Source organism: Oryzias latipes, chromosome 9 (genome assembly GCF_053564925.1).
Source record: "Oryzias latipes strain Hd-rR chromosome 9, Olatipes_Hd-rR_3.1".
Classification (NCBI taxonomy): Eukaryota; Metazoa; Chordata; class Actinopteri; order Beloniformes; family Adrianichthyidae; genus Oryzias; species Oryzias latipes.
The window spans coordinates 5,339,531-5,360,670 of NC_136245.1; the positions used below are offsets into that span (position 1 = coordinate 5,339,531).

Sequence of the window (21,140 nt, forward strand, 5' to 3'; positions counted from 1 at the left end):
TTGATCCTTTTGAATTCAGGATCTTGTCAATTTGGTCATGATCCAGGGCTAAATCTGTTAAAACTCACCAGTAAATTATGAGCTTTGCTTTTTAGCTCAGCTTTACAACAACACATCAATGCGATGTTGCATTTTCTGCTATCATTGCAAATACATCTAATGTAACCCTGATTGTAAAGTCCCAATCTGTCTTTTTCTAGGGCTGTGTCCAAATTCCCACCCTAACCCCTAACTATTTAGTGCCCTGGAAAAAGCAAGTTGGACACCATTCTCACAACTTTTATTTTTAACGCCAGATATGACGTCATTGATTTTAATGAATTTAAAATCGAATTAAAATTAATTTTAAATACATTTTTTGAAAAACATTGTTCAGACATTGTGGTCTATATTCTCCGATCTAGTGAGCATCGATGCACACTGGTTTCCCGCAGAGACTTCTGGTTCTAGGGCACTCAATTTTGGAATTGTAGATTCAGACAGCACTAAAAAGTGGCAAACGCACTATATAGTGCACTATGTAGTGAGTAGTGAAGCAATTCGGACACAACCTAGGACATAATTTCTGCAGAGCTGCAGTAGTGCATTACAAATGACATTAGAGATTATAGAGGTAACCAGTTTAACCCTTGTGCTATCTTGGATGACCCCACCCTTACTTTGACGTGTTCTCCCTACCATGACAAAGGCGGATAATGGTGGAAAGATTTCATGTAATCCATGGACACCAGTGAAGATCACAAATCATTGAAGAAAGGTTCAGAGCACTGTGGGTCTAGATGACCCAACTCCCAATGTTAAAGCGCCTAGGATAGCACAAGGGTTACACATGTATCCACTGATGTAACCCTTGTGCTTTCCTAGGCACTTCACCATTGGGAGTTGGGTCATCTAGACCCACTAGACAGTGCGCTGTCTTTTTTCTTCAATGATTTGTGATCTTCACTGGTGTCCATGGATTACATGAAATCTTTCCACCTTTATCCACCTTTGTCCTGGTAGGGAGAACACGTCAAAGTAAGGGTGGGGTCATAGGATAGCACAAGGGTTAAAGAAGTAATCACTGGAGGATGGAAAAGCTTCCTAAAAAGGAAGTAACAGGCCTACAAAGAACAGAATTTTTGCTCGTTTGTTTGCGATAAATGTTTGTTTGTTGCTCTATTATACGTTTTAAGATACTTTTAATGGTTTTTAAATGTCTTAATGGTCTTATGCCTTCTTATTTATCAGATCTCTTATTCAAATATGAACCATCGCGGACCCTGAGATCCTCTTACGGAGAGGCATCTTTTCAGCACCATGGCCCTCGTTTGTTGAACAGTCTGACAGAGAGCCCTGGAGAGCATGGTTGCCTTTGAGAAAAGACTCAAGACCCATCGTTTTAACCGGGGTTTTAACTAATTTTACCATTTTAAATAGTTTTTATTTATTTAATTATTTACCCACCTTAACATATTTTGTGATTTTACACGGGACTATTAATAATTTCTTTAACGTTTTTCATTTCAAATTTTATTTTTAATTATTTATGTCTTTTACCAATTATGTTTAATTTTATTGTCACTTTTATTTTCATTTTTATTTCTGGTGCTTCTTCAGTTGGATCCTTTCCCTCTGGGTCAGCTGCTGTTCAGTCGCTGCGGCTCTAGATGGGAACCTGCATTGCCACCTTGCTGTGGTGTCGCTGGGTCCCCTGCCTGTGATGCTGCATCTGGCTGTCTATGCAGCTTTTCACAGAGAGGGGGGTTCCAAATATCCATTTTTTACACTAACAAACTTTTTCCGAGCCTCTTTCCCAAATGTGTATTTCCATCATTTAAAGTGTGGGAGGCATGAATGGGATCAGGGGTTCCTTGTGGGTAGGGGGTGGGGATGGGAATGGGGGCTTTATTTTAATGTTTATACTGTTATGCTTGTTTTATGTTTTTGTTCTGGTGTTAAGCACTTTGTGTTATGTTCTAAATGCAAAGTGCTATATAAATAAAGTTTGATTTGATAATAAATACTTTAATAAATCAAACAATGGGATTTCCTGGATTCTTTTTTTGACATTCTGTCTCTCACAGTTGAAGTGTATCTATGGTAAACAGTACAGAGCAAACTCATCTGTTTAGGTGGGACAGCTTGTAGAATCATTGAATGCCAAAAACGTTTCACCCCGCTGTATGTGATGCTTCCTGTCTGCGAGCAGGTGTCGCTGCATTCCGTCATTGTAACTTTAGTGCATTGTGAGTCTGAGCACATTGAGACAGAAAAAGGAAGAAGAGAAGGAGGAAGGAAGGCAGAAGGCAGAGAGGCCAAAACGATTGAAATTGGAAGAGTTGTGCTAAAACCTTGAATTTCATCTAATTTGTCGGCTGTCTACCTGTGGACATGTCCTCCCGCTCCGACAGCAGACCAGGTGAGACTGCTTTTTTCTCTGTCAATGTCCTGACAAATCTAATCCACCACTTTTTCAAAATATCTGGCTTTGTCTCCTTACTGAGTTTAATAACCTTACTTTTTTAGTTAGGATTTCTTTTCCTAATTTCTGACAAACACATCAAAAATGTTTTCAAATACAGCCTCACAGTTTGTGAATCTAACTACTAAGTTGATGGGGAGACTCCATACTCAGTGGATAAAGCGGCCAGAGCACATCAAACACATTTCATCTGAAAGTATAAAACCGTCGGAAGATGACTTACATCAGAACCAGGTACCGATACACAAACATTTATACAAACACTACATGTTTTTAATTGGTTTGCCCTTCTCAGGACATTTGACCTCCCTTACTTTATTGTCATACAGTACTTACTGGTCTTTAGAACTGTAGTTGAGTCAATATAGGACTTTGGTATAGGTGGTTTTATCTCTGGTGTTACACCAGGGCTCTGACTTTAAGCCAGGTTCTCTTTGAACAAGAAAGCAGCTCTGAGTCCTTACCGAGCAATTCAAAGATGAAACGGAACCGACCATTTTTAGTCCAGAGGGACAGAAACAGGAACCATCTACTCCTTGCACCATAGCACTGCCTGTATTTACTTTTTGGAAGTTTTGAGCCCACAATAGCAAATATGGCTCAAGATCTGTTGGTTAGAGATGGATGCAAATCTTAGTGTCATGGGCAGAAAAGTTGGTCAGGATTGGCTGCTTGGTTTGTCCATTGGCATATTTTTTGGCATCATGGAATTAAACTAAACCTCTGAAATGTTATGGCCTGTGGTTTGGGTCATCTCCAACCAAAGAGCTTATCTAACTCAAAGATCGGTTACCCATGTAAACATCTGATGAGATGACTTTACCTTACCAGATCTTTAAAGACCCACTCTGATACAAATTGTGTTTTTGGTGTTCTTAACATGTTCTTGCAGCATTTTCTCATTGACACATATATAAAGAAGATTAGGACTAAAACTGTGCTTCTCAGTATTGCTTTAATCAGGAGTAGAGAAAAAAATGCTAGTTGAAAAAGTTTGTTGTTGTTGTATTTGCATAAAAACTACAATCTACCAGCCACACGCTCCCTGCTCTGCTCTATTCTGAAACTTCCACTTGTAGACAAATATATCCATGTAAGTCTTTATTTTCCTTGTCTAAGCAGGCATCCGGCCCAAAACTGTACATCTGGAGAGTTCCAGTACTTCTCACCATTTGTTTGAACCCCTAATGTTAGGTTGAGTTTATGAGGGTCTGTAAGCTGGTGGGAGATAAGAGGGCTGGCTTAATCCAGTTCCGCCCACAATTCAGTCGAATTTCTAATGAACTACTGCCGCTCTGCAGAAACTATGTCCTAGAAAACAAAGGAGTTTTTTTTTTAAATTAAGTTGAAACAACACAATCATAATTAAAATACCACTGGGAATGCATTTAGAATAGATCAAAAGATAATTGCAGTGGGACTTCTATGAAGTGCTGGGTGTAGTGTGACATCATCATCGGTGTACAGGCTCATGGGAATGCGTGTGTTTGTGTGTTGAGTCTGTTGGTATGTTAGCAGGCCAACAGCAGGCTGTCATCAGCTCTCTGCAGTATTTCAAAGCTCTGGTGGACAAACTGGGTGTGGAAAAATCTGGAGGGGACAAAAGGTGTCTGGACCATTCGGTAGTGGGTGGCCTCCTGGGGGGGGCATCTAGTCGAGTCCTGGAGGCAGTTCAAGTTCTGGCCCAGCTGGACCCACATCTGCACGATAAGTATGTCCAACTACGTTGCTAGTCATTTTTAATGCCCGTGTCTGCTGTGGCCTCATTTCTTGACTGTTTTCTGCAGTAAGTCCATCTCTGGCTGTCTCACTCGTCTCAATCACTCTCTTGCTAAGCTGATTCAATGGGTGGATCAGGTGATGTTGCAGAGTTTCTCCTGCAACAACAAAGACTCCACAGAGAGTGTTACCACTGTGATCAGGGCTGTGCTGGACAGTGTAAAGGTGAGGGTAAATGATTACTTCCAACCTTGTTGAGATGACACTGACAGCAGAAAGCACAAACAATTAGCAAGCGTACGAGCTGTTTACTTCATATTGCTGCCCTTGTGACTGTATATGACAACTGGACTGTGTGACACCTCCCCCCTGGCGTTACAAACAGGAAGTACCTGCTGGCTCCAAGAAGCCAAATTAACACTGACTTCAATAGAGAAACCGCTATTACTCAGTCATTCCATTCGTCAAAATAACCCTTCTGGTTCTGCTACCTTTTTTAAAACACATTCGTGCAAATCAAATTATTTTATGAAATGTGTTTTTTGTAGTGCAAATTATTTAAATTATAAAAAATCAGATGCCTTGGGGAGCCGGTTTAGCTCATGCTTGTTTGCGGCGCCTTCCGTCCGTGAAACCAGGGTTCAAATCCGGGCGGCTCCCTGTTCCCTTCTCTACGTCTGTGCCGGTCCTGAGGCCGGTTGCTTTGAGAAGGTTGCGTCAGGAAGGGCATCCAGCGTAAAACATTGCCAAGTTTACCATGCGACTTGTTCGCTGTGGCGACCCCTGATGGGAAAAGCCGAAAGAGGAAGAAGATAAACAATCAGATGCCTTAATAAAAGCATGTGGTGACCCCCGCGTTGGACGTTGATTATTATTAGAACACATTACCACAATAAACCAGTAATTATTGCTACATATTGCAGATCAAGTAAAGAAAATCAATAGCTTATTAATTGTAATTTAAACATTTCAATACTCATTATTGCATATTACAGTTTAATACTCATTGATTGTAATTCAAAGAGCTTTGATTATTTCACCACAATCAAGTTCATACATGTATTTGGAATTATTTAAACATCTGTTGATCCTTAACTCGTCTCATCTTCATATTGTGAAATCAGAGTTTCTTTACACCCTTTTTTTATTTTATTTTTTTATATTTTTTATTTGAACATTGTTTGAGCTCATTACTTAACCCATTCCAAAGCTTAGTGCCACACACCGACACACAGAAACTTTTCTTTGTGATTCTTATAAGTTGGATCTTGAAGTTCCTACATCCCCTCAGTTTCTTCCTCCTTCATTTTCTAAGAACTGTTTTTGGAAGTTGAATGGTAACGATTTTCCACTGACTCTGTATAAAAGTTGCGCAGTGTAAAAATCCACAAGGTCATACAGTTTAAAAAGTCTAGATTGATCAAATAAATTACTTGTATGATCAAGATAACCGGCTGTATGTACAATTCTGACGGCTCGTTTTTGAAGTGAAAAGAGAGGATGTAGTGAACTTTTATAATTATACCCCCAAATTTCTATACAGTAGGTGAAATATGGTAATATTAAGGAGCAGTACAATAAATATCTACTGTTGTATTCTAATATAAGTTTAGATGATTGAAATACTTTTTGAGACTTTAGTTTGTATGTGTCTGATGTGTTGCTTTCAATTTAGTCTGTCATTGATAACCCCTATGAATTTGATTTCTGTAACATGTTGTCTGGCTCCAACATGGATCTGTATCGCAAAACAATGGCAACTGAATTGATTTCATTTGGTTAGAACCGGAAGCTAGTCATTTTCTATGGGTGACGTCACATTCACTCAGTCCAGTTCTCATATACAGTCAATGGTGCTGCCCTATTGAGGTGTTTTATCTTCTTTTTGTTATGTTTATAAATGGTGTTTCAGTGTTTTGTTTTATATTCAACCTTCTGTTCTCCCATAAGTCTTGTTGCTTTGGAAAATAGGAATACTGTCATTAATAATATAAGAACCTACATATGCAACCCCACTGTGTACTCCAACACAATCATAACCTTTGATGAGTTAAAGATGTGATTTAATGATGTCCTTCTTGAACATTATTCATGTCTTCTGCTATGTTGGTATTTAACCTCTGTGCAATTTCTAGGAACTGGTCAAATTGGCTACAGTAAGATTAGAAGGTTCTGCCCCAATCTCCCCAGTCCAATCCGAATCAAAATGGCTGGATGATAAGGACAAATCAGACCTCAAGTTGACCTGCAAGAATCCTGCAGAGCATGATGGGATATCTAAAATGAAAATAAGAAAGGAGGAGGAGCATCTTGCTTTAGCTCCTCCTAAACCACCCATGCCTGTCCTCCATGCAGTTACACCAGAACTACAGAGGTGAGTTTTTTTGACTAACTGAGCTGAGAGGTGTAATATAAATGTTATTGTGGGATGTGTAGATCAATCAGCTTGATTTGTCTGAGTTTGTATAATTCTGCTACAGAGATGGCCACTATCAGTGTCTCTAAACTGCTCTGAGTCAGTTTGACCACTCTAGTCCATCCAATAAAGAATTCTCTGGGCCAGTCTGGTTTAAAAGTTGGGTCAGCCAAGGTTTTCCACATCAACTTTGACCAGTCTGGCCCCCAAAAAAGTCTGGTTTTAGACCAGGTTTCAGTCTGACCCATTTATGATCTTCTTTGGGATTTACTGTCAGACAAAAACATCCTTAGGAGAATTATGAGAATAAATGTGACCACGCACAGAACAACATGTGAAACAGAAAGAAGAACACATCACAACGGCCACAATTTCCTGCCTCTAAAACTGTTGCAACTGAAGAAGCACAAGAAGAAGTGGGAGAGAAGAAAATAGACAGAAAACAACAGAAGGTTTCGGTCATTATCAGCATTTCTTTTTAGAGCTTGTTTCGTCAGCAGCCTTGTGAATGATGATCTGTTTACCAGCTGCTGACATGAAAACAAAATTTCACCTAATTCAGGTTGTGAAACTGCAAATAATGTAAGACTGAGCTTTTTTTTATAGAGCAATGTGACATATTTATCTGCTTTAGATTCTACAGAGGTCTTTAGAGGTATTTTATAACAAAAGAAAAAAAATGCTCCTGAGTGTTTTAAGAGAAGCTTTAGTGCTTAGCTTGGATATATCTCAATGCCTTTTTTTTTAAACAGAAAAAACTCAGTTTTGTGTATTTTTTGTCTTCCATAGTCCACCAGCTCTCCCGCCTAAAAAGCGTCAAACACCGACAGTGCCTTGCCCATCTCCATGCAGGGTAGCTGTAGTGGCACCAATGAGACGAGAGACTGATGCAGCATTGGAGCAGGTACAAAATCTGGTTTTACTTCAGCGCTTTTTTCATTGTATCGCAGCAATTATCAGAGCGGACACAGCTGAATTACTTTGACCCCATTCCCATACTTTGACATCTGAATTGGAGCTATCCAGCTGTACAGATGCCAGCTCAGACAAGGAAAACAAAGACAAACACGGATCTATTTGTCTGCAAGTAGATGCATGAGAATGGAGCGGAGCAGGGAGTAAATCTATGTAGAAGCATGAGGTAAAACTATGAAATAAGATTTTTAATATTTTATTTTATTTTTTTAACTTAACTTATTTTGCCATGTTTTTGTTGGATTTTTATATTTCTTTTCAAGAAATTCTGCAATTCTGTATCTGATTTAATTATCTGTTTGATAAAAACAATATTTGGAGAAACAGAACCTTCGAACAACTGCAAGAACCCAAACCCACAACAGCTGAAAAAGATGAAATCCTATTTTCACACCATTTACTAAAACCTCAGCTGTCTTCACACTGCAGATTGCTCAGAAAAAACCTCAAAAGGACAAGTCACAAAAAAACCAAAAACAACACTAACCTCACAGTAGATGGCATAATCTTTGTTTTAAGGGCTGTTTCAAAATCCCCCACAAAAAAAACAACATCTAGAGACAATAAGAAAGCTTCACAATCCTCTCTGAGCTGTAATGAGGAGCTTCTCTAGAAAAACCTGAAACAAGCACGACCAGAACAGCACCAACACAATGCAGGCTCACACTGTGGAAAAGATATGTGGGACAATAAAAGAAAAAAAACAAGGACACAGGAACTCATTGGTCATCTTAACATTTGAAAATTTATTTATAAAGACAGGGACATATCCCTGAACATTAACAACCAATGTAAATATGCCAGATTTGAGCTATTAGCTAATTTCCATCTGCGGTCCCCTATAGCAGGTTGATGTAATAAAAAAACAAAACAGATTCTAAGAGGAAGAACTAAAGATAAGCAAACAAAAAGAAATGCAGTATTAAACTAAACCACATATAACATTTTAAAGTCAGTGTCTATTAAGTCATGAAATATTCTGATCTTAATACTCTGGACACTACAATAAACATAGAGTTCAGCCATGAGGAAGAAACAAAACACACGGCGATAGCATAAAAATAATAACAGAAAAGCCAAACACGCAGACCAGGACTTGGTATGATCACCTGCACAACACACTCTCAGTTTTTAGCATCATTTTACGTAAACCCAAAAGCCTGTACAATTACAGAATCAAAATAAATGCACACAGTACGTAAAAAGTACATAAAATTGCAACAAAAGTGAAGTACATTAAAAACTTGGCTTGAAATTAAGACATAAAAAATGGACGGCAAAGAAGACTGACTTGGAGCAGCACGTATGTTAGAGCAAAAACATGGAGGTTTCTTATCCTCTTCACAACAGTGAAGCTAGTGTTTGCAGGCTGAAAGATTCTTTCCACAAAGGTGACTCGAAAGTCGGTTTGAGTTGGACGTCCTTCAGGGTTCAGCAGACCCAAATGATGCTCCTCAGGCCAATGAGTTAAAAGAGATCCGTCCAGATCGCGTAGGAACAGTGCCACTGCAAACACTGAATCCTAAGACAATGAAAATGTTTCATTTTCTGTATTACAGGAAAAAAAAGTCATATCAAGAACCTTAGTGAGTAGAAAACTTTTCTTAAAATGAGATTAGTAAGACCATTTTTCATACCCAATTGGCAGATTTGTTCTTTTGCTTACGCAAAGTAATTTTTTCAAAATGTAAGAATTTTTGACTTATTTCCAGATGGCCTGCTTTTGCAGTGAACAGCACTGACTGAGAGAGGCCAAAATCTCTTTTTACAGGCAGGTGGAGTGGTGCATTCGGCTTTGGAGGTGCAGCCAAAATCAAAACAATGTATACAAACGTTTTTAAAATTCAAAATTCTAGAAACATTTAAAGGTAATGTGATTGTGATTATTATCAAATGTTTTTAAAAGTAAAATGCAATGGGTTTGTTAAAATGTTAAATGAGTGATAAAGGTAAAACATAAATTAAATTTCTATGTATCGATGTAAAACTTTTTGTTGTTTTCTCTTTCCCAGCGCACAGAAAAACCACAGTTGTTTTGTAAAAATCTTCTGACTCATCGGTTCTCTCATTGACCAATGAGCAATCTGTCATGACATTACCTGAAAGGATGCCTGTGAATGTATAGTACACGATTATGAGAGTCATCAGATTTGTAAAATGGAGAAGATTGGCAGATCCTGTCAATATGGGCCGTCTGCTGCAATTACTGCACCTATTTATACTTTTGAGGAAGCAGCACAAGGAAATGGTTCTGCAAAGATAGAAGAATGTTGGAAAGCTACTTTAACATCCCAGATGTGGAAAATAGTAACTTGAAGCAACAAAAAAAACACCACATTGACAGGAAACCTTCTATTTATATTTAAACATTTTCATAGACTGGGGTTTGATTAAGCTTAACTTTTTTGGGGATTATACTGTGATTATTCAGAAATGGAAAATTTTCATTAAAGATGTATTTATTGCCCTCTTTGTGAGTGTGACAGATCAGCACATTTTTAGATAGAAGTTAATTTTTGCTCACAGTTTGGGTGCCGTGAGTTTCCATCAGCCTGTCCTCAGTTTAATTTTGGGAACCTTCATTACTCTTTTTGTAAAAAGTACTTTTCTTGACAAATGAGACAAATTTGATAAGGTCATTGATTTACATTTAGGCACACAAGTGATCAGGGTTAGGAAGTGTGGCCTATCCAACAGACTTATTCTTAAACTGGTCTGCAAATACATCAGTCTGATAAGTATTAAAAGATTTGGACAAAACAAGTGGTCACATGACTCACTGGTTTCTGCTGAGCTACTTTGGAACCAGGGTATTGGCTCCACGATCTTCAAATTTTAAGATAGCTAAGGCTCAAAGCCCGCCCTTTTCAAAAACGCTCAAAAAGGCAAAACATGCCCAATAATGCTACGTTCACGCCGGGCATGTGACACGCATTTAAGAACGGACTAAAACCGTATGTCTGCCTCTTACAGTTAGAAGAGGTTTGGTGGGAAATGTATAAATCTGGCTTCAGGCTTTTTATTTCACAGCTCCATTCCGATATATGAAAGACTTGGTGTCATAGAATTCCCACTAGGAGCAAAACCACAATTATTAATTTGTCCTTCATCAATTTTCAAACGGTTGGCCCTTCCGTGAACTGAAAGGGACGCCATCCATGCGCCTCTACAAAATCCGAGTCCCTGATTGGTCAAAGTTCAAATGGTTTGACTCGCATTTTGTATAGAGCCCAAAAACTGTAGTGGAAACGTGTGTGGCGACTTGTTAGCATGACGAATTTAAACGCAGAAGCTTGAAACGCGCGTCTACACATGTTTACATAGACTTTTCGTTAGAGGTGGTTGCTTATGCGTTGCCGATGGCGCTGTGGACGAAGCTTAAGGCTTATGAATTCAACAGAAACATGTTCATAACAAATGGTGCACTTGCTTGAGCACAGTTGTTTAATACTCTGCATAAACACAATCTTTAGAAAGTAAGAAGACTCTTATTTCAAGAAAAATTGTCTTGTTTTCTGCCCTTCACTAAAACGAATTGAATACAAAGGTTTTTCTATACCAAAATAATTTTAGTTTGAGAAAACATTTCTTAGTAGCCTAAATGTTTTTCTTAAAGAAGAATTCTCAGTTCTTACCCCCCTGGCATTTTTTTTTTCTTATTTGAAGAAAGTTCTTCAAATTTTAAGAATTTTCAGCTTATTTTAAGGAATCCTGTTTTTGCAGTCTATAAAGCAAAACATTGAGGTAATGTCGAAATCATTGTACAAAACAGAAACAAGAGAAGAAAATAGAAGCATCGTTTAACAACGAAAACAAAATCCAGAGGCCATGATGATAATCAGCTCTGATCTGACATGTGTTGCAGGATGACAGCTGCCTGAAACGCCTCTCTTCCTCTGCAAACTCTGGTGTGTGGAACTTACTGTGGTAACACACACTCACTCACAGGCACACAAAAAGACCTACATGTTAGCAGCAGGGGAGGAGTGAGGTCATTTCCTGCTCCAACTTCCTGTCTGCTTCAAGATGTTGCTCATAGGTTCCCCCTGCTGGACTGCCTTTCACACACATCTTCACACTCACAAGAAGACACTAAGACAGGGGTCCCCAAATCCAGGCCTCGAGGGCCGGTGTCCTGCTGGTTTTCCAGAAACCCTGCCTTATTTGCTGCTGATTACCTTGATCAGGTGTGTTTGGCCAATAAGGAGCTTTAATGGCATGTTGATGGGAAAACATGTAGGACACCGGCCCTCGAGGCCTGGATTTGGGGACCCCTGCACTAAGAGCTAGATGTGAGGACAGCCTCATCATTCCAGTCAGGCTGTTCCTCATAGCTAAAGCCGTCTTACACTCATCCATGGGGAATTTAGAGAGTTTAAGTGTTAAATTTAACATATCCACGTTGGAGCTTCTCAAACACTGAAATTGAGTTTTGACTGTAGTGGGTTCAGGTGTCTGATTCAGTCTATAGCTCAAACCAGGCCTTGACCTTCACTGTCTTGACTTCAGATGACGACCCTGATTACGAGTTTCTCCACACGGACCTGTCCCTCTCTGAGCAACTTCCCAATCTTCCTCTGGCTACTTTGTGTCCCGCCCTTCCAGAAAAGAGGCATCAGAGCAGCACAGGTGAGAAAACACCTGTTAGTTCTTCTAATCTGCTTCTGTCTTTGGTCCTTGGTTCTCTTCTGGATTTGACTGCACACCCTGTAACCCTGTTCCAGGTCCTGAGGAGCTTGAGTCTTCACCTCTGTCCTCCACCAAGACACCTCCGCCCCTTCCTGAAAAGAAACATCATAGTGAGTATAGAGACAAAGCTGGTGTAGTTTCATTTATTTTAAGAAGTCATCTATTCATCTATGTGTCTTTTTGTGCTTTCAGTCCATCAGTACCTGCAGCTCTGTCTACCGTACAACGATGACTCTGCGGCCATGTTCTATCAGAGACACAACAGCAGGCAGCCAGACATGGACACTACCCAACAGCTGTGCAATGACTTTACACCCCAAGTCCAACCCCTCCCTGCTCCTGCACTACCACCAAAGAAGAAGCAGCAGGGGGTAAAGCAACATGTTCTGTGCGCTCATGCTCTTTGGCCACATGTATCGATCACGTCTATGTTTTCATTTCCAGGATTCTTCTGATACAGAGAGTGACGACAATAGGAGCAGACACATGTGAGATGCTTCACGCGTGTACAAACACCCACACAGATCTAATTATCCTTAGCTAGGCTACAACACTGGAGTTGTTGATGCTCAGAGCCTCAAACCTTCTCTTTGCTTTACAGTAAAGAAAGTGTAATGCAGGAGATTGAGCTCCGCCCCCAGAGCAGTGAGGGAGAACAGGTGGAGGAGATGCTCCTGACCAACCAGGAAAAGATCTACTGTAGGATCACAATGAAAACTGAGGTAAATTTGAACCCTTTTTGTATTTCTCTTGTTTTATAAACCTTGTTGTGGCCTGACTGTATTTTCCACCTCTTCAGGATGAAGATGGACCAGAGGTGAAGGCTGCCTCTCCTGAAATATTGTTGGTCTATGCCTCAGAGCTCAGCAGCAGCGGTCAGTTACAACAACAAATTACCACTATCTCAGGGTTTTTACCGAAGACTATCATTGTTTAGCTAGATTGTAAATGAAAGATCATGCAGACATTAAGAACACAAGAAGCAGACTTAAATATATTTCTGTAATGTTGTGCATGAACTTTAACGTCCTTTTGCTGCATGTTGCAAATTTGCAATGTTTCATTAAAGGACCTATATCATGCAAAGAAAACCACAAAAAAACCCTCTTCCAATCCACAAAAACAAGTTGTTCCTCACATTGTGACAAAGATAAGTGAGGAACAGCCCCTTCCAGGAAGAGTCTGCGCTGCAAGCGGCACCCACAAAGAGCAAATGCCAGTGTCTCAGAAATCCAGTCTCTTTAACAATAATAGGCAGATGGCTGGATCTGAGTGAAGCAGGTTTATTAGCTCAGTTAAAAGTCCACAAAGCTAAATCAGGGTCAGGCAGGCAAGAGTCGATAACAGGCATAAGTCCATCAGAGGAGAGACAGCATGGTCAAAATACAGGCGACGCTTGCAGCAGTCAAACAGGGTCAGAAGACAGAAGGAAGCTTAGGTCCAGATATACTGCTCGGTTCCCCTCATGCATTGAACACTGAAGATGTACATTAATGGTATATCATTGGAAACAACATCAGGCATAAAGGGGTCAATCATGGTCAAAAGTCAAATTATAAAAGACTTTGTTTCTGAATTAAACAATACAATCATTTTTAATACTTTCCTACACCCCTAATGACCTCTACTCCACAATATCAGGGAAATACACCGTTTAAACAGTCCTGCATGTTCTCCCCGAAAAGGATAAACAGAAGAATATGAATGAATGACTAAAAAAGTCCTGGTACCATCAGTTGGAACTTTTTCTGCTTGGAGAAAAAAAAGCTGCTTTTGAACCAACACAAACATTATTACTGGCACCCAGCAGAGAGAATGTGGAGCTACAGACAGAGTAGTGTCACAAATCTGGCTTTGGTGCTTTCAAACAGTCCAGTTTGTCGGTGGAATGGGAAATACTAGAAAGAAATAGCTTTATTAGCTCTGACAGGCGTGTCCTTTGGTAAAATTCAACAAGAAGAACTTAACATCTCTGGAGTCCCAAGACTTAAGTTGTTGAGGTTGGGTTGGAAATCAAGTCTCAAATAATGGTGGAGAACAAGTTTAAGTTTGTGTCCAAATTCCTTAGTCCACTTTATAGGGCATAGGCTACACTATTTTGTAGAGCTGTCCAAATCTACAAGTCCAGTGGCCTGATAATTTCCCACAAGTCTCTGCAAAAAACAAGTGTGCATTGATGCTCACTAGATTGGGAAATATAGACAACAATGCATTACGTCAGAAAAAAATGCATTTAAATAATTTTCTTTTTTTCCCCCCTCAATAATTTATCCAACTTTTCATCATCAGAACCCAGTGGATTCATAAATAGTCTTCATGAAATGTTCATATTTATAAGGATTTTACTAAGAGAAATCAATGGTGTCATTTTTAGCATTTAAAAAAAAAAAGGAAGTGAGCGTGGTGTCCGAATTGTTTTTAAAATCCAGGTCACTAGATAGTCCCAGGCTATAATTTATTGGTAGATGGGGAAACAGCTTATGTCTCAAGTTCAAGTCTCCACTTCTAAATTTATACAAAATTTGGCCTTGATCAGCACCAACTGGCTCTACCTCTGCAGTCAACTTCTGATGTGCAGGTTTGTAATTTCGTTCTGTCTGCCTATTTGTGTCCTTGGGCAAGACGCTGCCCGCACAGCTTCCTGGGGCCTGTTTGGTGCCTTGCATTGCAGCAAGGAGCTGTGTGTGTGAAGAGGGTGAAGGAAGTGTGATTTGCAAAGCACTGTAGTTTCTTGTAAGACTGAAATGGTTATGCAAGAACAGAACTATGAACAAACAGAACGGGTCAGAATTCTGAGGGCAGTAAGGAAAAAACAGCTCCTTGAAGATCGATCCTGGACTTTTTTTCTGTGACCAGCCCATAATAACCTGATAAAATGCTTCTAAACATATATGTGTTTTCAGAGGACGAGCTGTTTTGCGAGGCCTTCCTCTGCACATACCGAAGCTTCATCAGTCCTGACAAAGTCATCCGCAAACTGCAGCACAGATATCCTTAAGCAGTGACTCACACTCTTCTGTTACTTTACACACCAATCTGAGAACTTGTGTTTGTTTTTGCATTTTGAAACTACAGTTTCAGTCTGAATGAATTGCTATGAACTCTTAACTTGAAGCACATACAATCACCTTTGTCAGGAAGAGGAGCCTGGAAACGGGGAGGCGGCTAAAAACACTTTCCATCTCCTGGTCAGAGTGGTAGATGAACTCAGGTGAGACACTCACATGCACCTCTGAACTCATCAGAAGCTTTTGTTTCGTTAGCTTGTTGATTACAGCGAGACAGTGGGTGGCTGTGGCTTGGAATAGTCATCTCCCAGGTTTATTCCTGGCTTCAATTGTCTCATGTGGAAGTGTCTTTGGACAAAACCCTGAACCCTTACCTTAATGAGGGTTACGTTGGGTGGCATGGCAACTCCTCTATCAGTGTGTAAATCGATTAAAAAGAAAAGAGTGTAAAAGGGCTTTAAATACCAGCCATGCTACTTTCACATCAGGCATGTGCCGAATGCCCATTCCTGAGTGTTTAGCATGGTGTTCACACCGGACTGTCACTAACAGATACTATTGCATCTACTGTACCTATAATTGGAAGAGCCTTTATGCGAAATGTCAAAGCGGTGCTAATCTTGTGAGGTTTTTCCTTTCTCGGCGCTATGGGATGCAACTTTTCATTACTACCAAATCCAATTCCCTGATTGGTCAAAATTCAACCTGGTTTATTTTCAATGTGCGTTCTATGGACGTTTTGTTCCTAGAGCCCAAAAACTGTCCTAAAATGTGTGTAGTCACATGTGAACACAGGAGTTTTGAACGCAGAAGCCCAAAACGTGCATTTACTTGCATTTACATAGACTTTTCGTTGGAAGTGGTCGCTTAAAAGCATGTTGTCTAGGGCGACGAAAATGTAGTAAATGTAAATGTAGAATCAGAAGATGAGCGTGGATATTTACCTTTTACAATTATTCTAAGGTCAGTGAAGGTTCTCATTCATCCATGTGAAGTTTATATTAAAGTTGCATTGTGGACTGGACTTAAAATCTTGCCAAATTTTTCAAATTGGAAATTTAAATCCAGTTGCTATGACAACTAGACTAATGAAAAAAAGTGAACCTTCTGGACAACTACTTATACAGTATGAGGTAAGAGCATTAAAGGGGAACCAAATTCCATTTTGAATAATTGGTGAAATCCAAAACTTTCATGAGACCAGTTGTACATATTTGGAACATAGAAGTCAGATTAAAAAAGAAATGCTTAAAAGACAAATTTAAATAAACATTTTGGAAAAAGTCAATACTCAAACACCAAAAGAGCAGACGGCTAAATCTCCCTCCATTCAGACGTCTGCTCTTGACTGTCAGGTTTAATGCCAAGAGAAGACAAAAGAACAATAAAATTGAAGCTGTTGGAGCTTTGGTTTCATAAATAACGCTGTGTCTGTCCAGTCCTGTAGAGCTCGAGCCTGATTTGCTGCTTCTCTTGGTGGACCTGGTGTTCAGTCTTCTGACGGATGGAAAGCTGGACTTGGCTCACCTCCTGCACTCCAAATTCCTGTCCATAATAGACAAGCGTTGGAAGCTAACCGGTTCTCCTCGTTCCTTCTGCCCCCTCGCTTCCAAAGGTGTTGCTGCCAGGTAAGAAGTCTCTCCTGATTGGATGTCAGTAGCAAATGTTGGGCTGTCATTGGTCACATCACCTCGTCCATGTTCATGTTCCACAGACCAGGAACGCTGTTGGATTACAGGAGTCAGGATTTAGCCGAGCAGCTGACTCTGCTGGACTCTCAGCTCTTCTTCAGGATCGAGGTTTACACCATTCTTTGTCTGTCTCACCTCTATGATTGTCACCTGCCCGTCACATGCTTGCCTCTTCTGTCCAGCTTCCAGAGGTATTGTTGTGGTCCAAAGAGCAGAATGAGGAGAAGAGTCCCAACTTGACGAAGTTTACTCAACACTTCAACAATGTCTCCTTCTGGTAAAAAAAACAAGGACAAGTCCACTATTTTCTTCTGCTTTTAACCACCGAACTCTGATCCAGGGGTCTGCAACCTTTGACATCTGAAGCGCCACTCGAGTTGATTTCTTACTGACTATAACCTACTAAGAGCCTTGAAGTCTTACTTCACCCTTTGAAAAAAAAAAAAGAAACTGATTTGTATTTATGTTACTGTTACTATTATGATAAATATAAATGAACTATGTTTTGACATGAAGAAAACTTAAAAACAAAATAGCTCTTATTTTTAAATATGAAATAGTTTACATGACTTCCTTTCAAAATAAAAGACACCCTGTGCTACATAGCATCATCTCAATGCAGCAAATTTAGCAATAGGTAGTTTGAAGTCAGCAGTGAAAAAACAATACGCACAATTAGTTTTACTGTTGTTGGTGCATCTTAGCTAAAAATTCATAAATCAGAACTAATTAAGTGACCCTTACAGTATTTTTCAGACAGTGAGACACATTTAAACCCTTGAATTTTTCCAACAATCTGCCTTATTATCCTGGTGCATCTTGTGCAGTAATTCTGCCTGTGCTTACTGATCTCCAATTGATTTTCAGTGGTACACATGTTTTATTATGAGTTTGGTAAATTACAATGCTGCACCGGTTGATGGGTACTGCAGTCAGGAGCTTCACGAAGTGATAAGTTCTATCCTTCAACTGTTTGCAAAAGAGTTGAATAAAGTGACCTGGCTGATTTGTTTACCTTGATGTGGCTTTTAGTCCAAAAAGCACATCTCTTTTTTTTTTTATTGAAAACATTTGTATTTTTCTTTAACCAAAGAGCCTCAATGGAGTGGTAAAAGAGCCACATGCGGTTGCAGGTAGCAGACCCCTGTTCTACACTATCAGTTATAAAACCTGTTTTCAGACAAGAAGCATATGATTTAAATTTGAAGTAATCTGGTTATTGATGTACATTGATGTTAAATGATGTGTGACTTTCAGGGTTCGTTCAGTCATCATCCTTCAAGAAAAACCTCAGGACAGAGAGAAGCTGCTGCTAAAGTTCCTGAAGATCATGAAGGTAAGCTCCATTCAGATGGTATTTCCCAATATCGATACAATCAATTGATTTCATTTTGAAACAATTTCCTAGTGGTTTAACTCGATTCGATTAACAACTTGCCACAAACAGTTCGATCTGGTTGAAATGTAGAAAAATAACAAATGTATGAATTAAGTTGTTCAATCATTTCCTCCCTAATTTCTTCTAATGTGACAATGAATTAGAGCTGTTTGAATTGCTTACTTACGGCTGTTAAATCGTATGTCTTCCTTCAGCACTTGAGGAAACTGAATAATTTCAACTCATACCTGGCCATCTTATCCGCGCTGGACTCTGCTCCCCTGAGACGTCTTGACTGGCAGAAAAATACCACAGAGGTCCATTCAAGAATGTTATCATTTTCTATTTTTTTTTTGTTGTTGTTCTCCAAATGACTTTTCATCATTTTTTTTTTGTTTGTTTTGCCCCAGAGCCTGGAGGAGTTGAGCTCCTTGATTGACAGCTCGTCTTCTTTTAGGGTCTACCGAGCAGCTCTAGCTGAGGTGGAACCTCCCTGCATACCATACCTGTAGGTCTATACCCCTCTTTTTAGTGTGCTTTTTCTTTTTTTTTTTGAGAAATTCTTTAACTTCAAAGCCTGTATGGGTGTGGTGCTGTCACCTCACCTGTCTCTGTGTGCAGAGGGCTGATTCTTCAGGACTTGACCTTCGTTCACCTGGGGAACCCTGATAATGTGATGACATCTCAAGGTTCAAAAGTGAACTTTTGTAAACGCTGGCAGCAGTTTAACATCCTCGACACTCTCAGAAGCTACCAGCAAGTGTAAGATTCCTGTTGGAGTCGTACTTTTATGCTTGTTTGGAGTTTTCCTGTGTGCTGAATGTGTATCTTCCTCTCCAGGGCCTACTCTCTGCAGCCTGACAATGACATCATTTCATTTTTCAATGACTTTAATGACCACCTGGCAGAGGAGGCTCTGTGGGAGCTGTCCCTCAGGATCCGCCCCAGAAATGCTCCTCGGACCAACCAGAGATGAGTGGTCGTGATGTGGAACGCTGATGTTCTGCTATCGGCCAATCCAAGGGGAAGCGGGAATTGACCACACTGTCAAACTGGTTTACACGGACAGTCATCATAGAAAACAACAGCTTGTAAAAAAAAAAGTTAGAATTCTGCCTCGTGCCACCCTGAACTCTACTTGCTCCTGACTAAAGCCTTAGTCACAAGTGCCCCCAGGGGTGGAAAATGGCTTTCTGCGGGTGAAAAAATGAGCAAATCTGTACAAGTCACACAGGTGGCCTGCACAAAACATCAAGGTTGTAGACTGCTCAGTGAGCAAAATCGGCATCCACATTTTTTTCCACGAGCATGCTGCGGGTATCAAGTAGAAGCAAACATTTAAACACCAAGCAAGTGTAAGGTAAAGCTACCTTCACACGGTCCTCGGCAACGCACGTATGTGCACGTTTCAGGCTTCCGCACTCAGAACTCTCATTTTCCCTTGTAGCTATGCAAGTTTTTACAATCGCTTTCAGGTTCTACATGCAAAATGTGCGACCATTGAATACATGTTGAAAGTTAAACCAGGCTGAACTTTGACCAGTCAGGGACTCGGGCTTGGTAGGGATGTATGGATGATGTCCTATTCAAGTCACGGAAGTGCCAACTGTTTGAAAATTGATCATGGAGGAGAAATTAATTATGTGTTTTGAAGCCGGCTGGAATTTTACGACACCAAGTCTTTTATATATCATAGTAGAGCTGTGAAGGAAAAAGCCTGCGGGCATGATTCATCAGATTTGCACTGTTTTGACATTTTGCACCAAGCCTTTTCCAGCTGTGAGTTTGTGCACTATGGGGTAGCAACAGTCAAGTGTGAACACCGAATGCTTAAATAACCCGTGTTCAGTGCATTTTTGAAGGCGCATTACATGCCCGCTGTGTTTAGCATATATGAAGTAGAGATGACGCAGGCACGCCATACGAATTTATCATTTTTTCAAATCTTGCGGACTGCACAAGGAGCCCGTTAGTGCTGTTCATCTCATAAGTGCAGCCTGACTGTTAGAGATGAGGAAATTAGACAATATGTGGTACTATGGGTGCTCATCTGGCAGTCATGGACCCAGACAACCCAAAAACCTGCACTAGCCGTACAGGTTAGGTGTGGGTGCATGTGACTAAGGCTCAAACTGGTCAAAATCTGACACAAAGAAAATGAGAGCAAAAAATATTGTGACTTCTGATGTGTGTATTTTTTAATGGTGCAATATCATGATTATTATTTGTATTTAATAGAAATCACAGGTTAGCTTAAAGCTAGCCAGAAATATCGAGGAGCCAGGTGGTGTTCGACAGGTTTTTGCATAATGTGCCTTTATTATGAAAAGTGTGCAAAACAAGACGTAAAATAAATAGAAACAGTCATCTGTCTTTGTAAAGCAACTAGAAGATGTTTCAAAGAGAATGGCCTAAAAGAAAAATGACATTTTTAAAGTCCCACTAAGATAAATCTTTGGATCTATTTTAAAATCGTTCCCAGTGGTCATTTTCCAGAAGACACAGTTTCTGCAAAGCGGCAGGAGTTCATTATAAATTTACTTCTGAGTTGTTGGCAGGTCTTTTCGGCGTGGAGTCCTCCCCATTACTGAGAACTTTTTACCTGTCACAAAGCAGAATATTTCAGTAAGCCTGACTCAAGGTGCTCAGGGATGCAGACTAGGGATCAAATTACAGACAAATAAATAAATCTCACAGGGGAAAACAATCAGATTTTTATAGAAAACTTTTGAGGCAGAATATATATTTATAGCGTCAGGAATGCAGGAATGTATTTAACCCTTGTGCTATCCTAGGCACT

At 39.9% G+C, this 21,140-nt stretch overlaps 1 protein-coding gene across 2 annotated transcripts; it reads left to right on the forward strand.

Annotated features, from left to right (window-relative positions):
* The first annotated feature begins 2,234 nt into the window (after positions 1-2,234).
* Positions 2,235-20,812, forward strand: LOC101157374 (rap guanine nucleotide exchange factor 1). Of its 2 annotated transcripts, none has more exons than XM_011479615.4 (23): positions 2,235-2,401; positions 2,565-2,698; positions 3,964-4,175; positions 4,252-4,408; positions 6,319-6,557; positions 7,389-7,503; positions 11,440-11,482; positions 12,084-12,203; positions 12,299-12,373; positions 12,456-12,634; positions 12,708-12,751; positions 12,865-12,985; positions 13,063-13,138; positions 15,167-15,251; positions 15,382-15,474; positions 16,711-16,899; positions 16,986-17,070; positions 17,145-17,239; positions 18,220-18,298; positions 18,556-18,657; positions 18,751-18,848; positions 18,962-19,102; positions 19,181-20,812. In XM_011479615.4, exons 1-23 carry the CDS (start codon positions 2,374-2,376, stop codon positions 19,314-19,316), a joined length of 2,646 nt encoding a protein of 881 aa, XP_011477917.1. In that variant the 5' UTR covers positions 2,235-2,373; the 3' UTR covers positions 19,317-20,812. The 2 variants fall into 2 exon arrangements, with proteins under 2 accessions (XP_011477917.1, XP_011477918.1); XM_011479616.4 differs by having other exon boundaries at positions 2,246-2,401; positions 6,374-6,557.
* Positions 20,813-21,140: the final 328 nt, after the last annotated feature.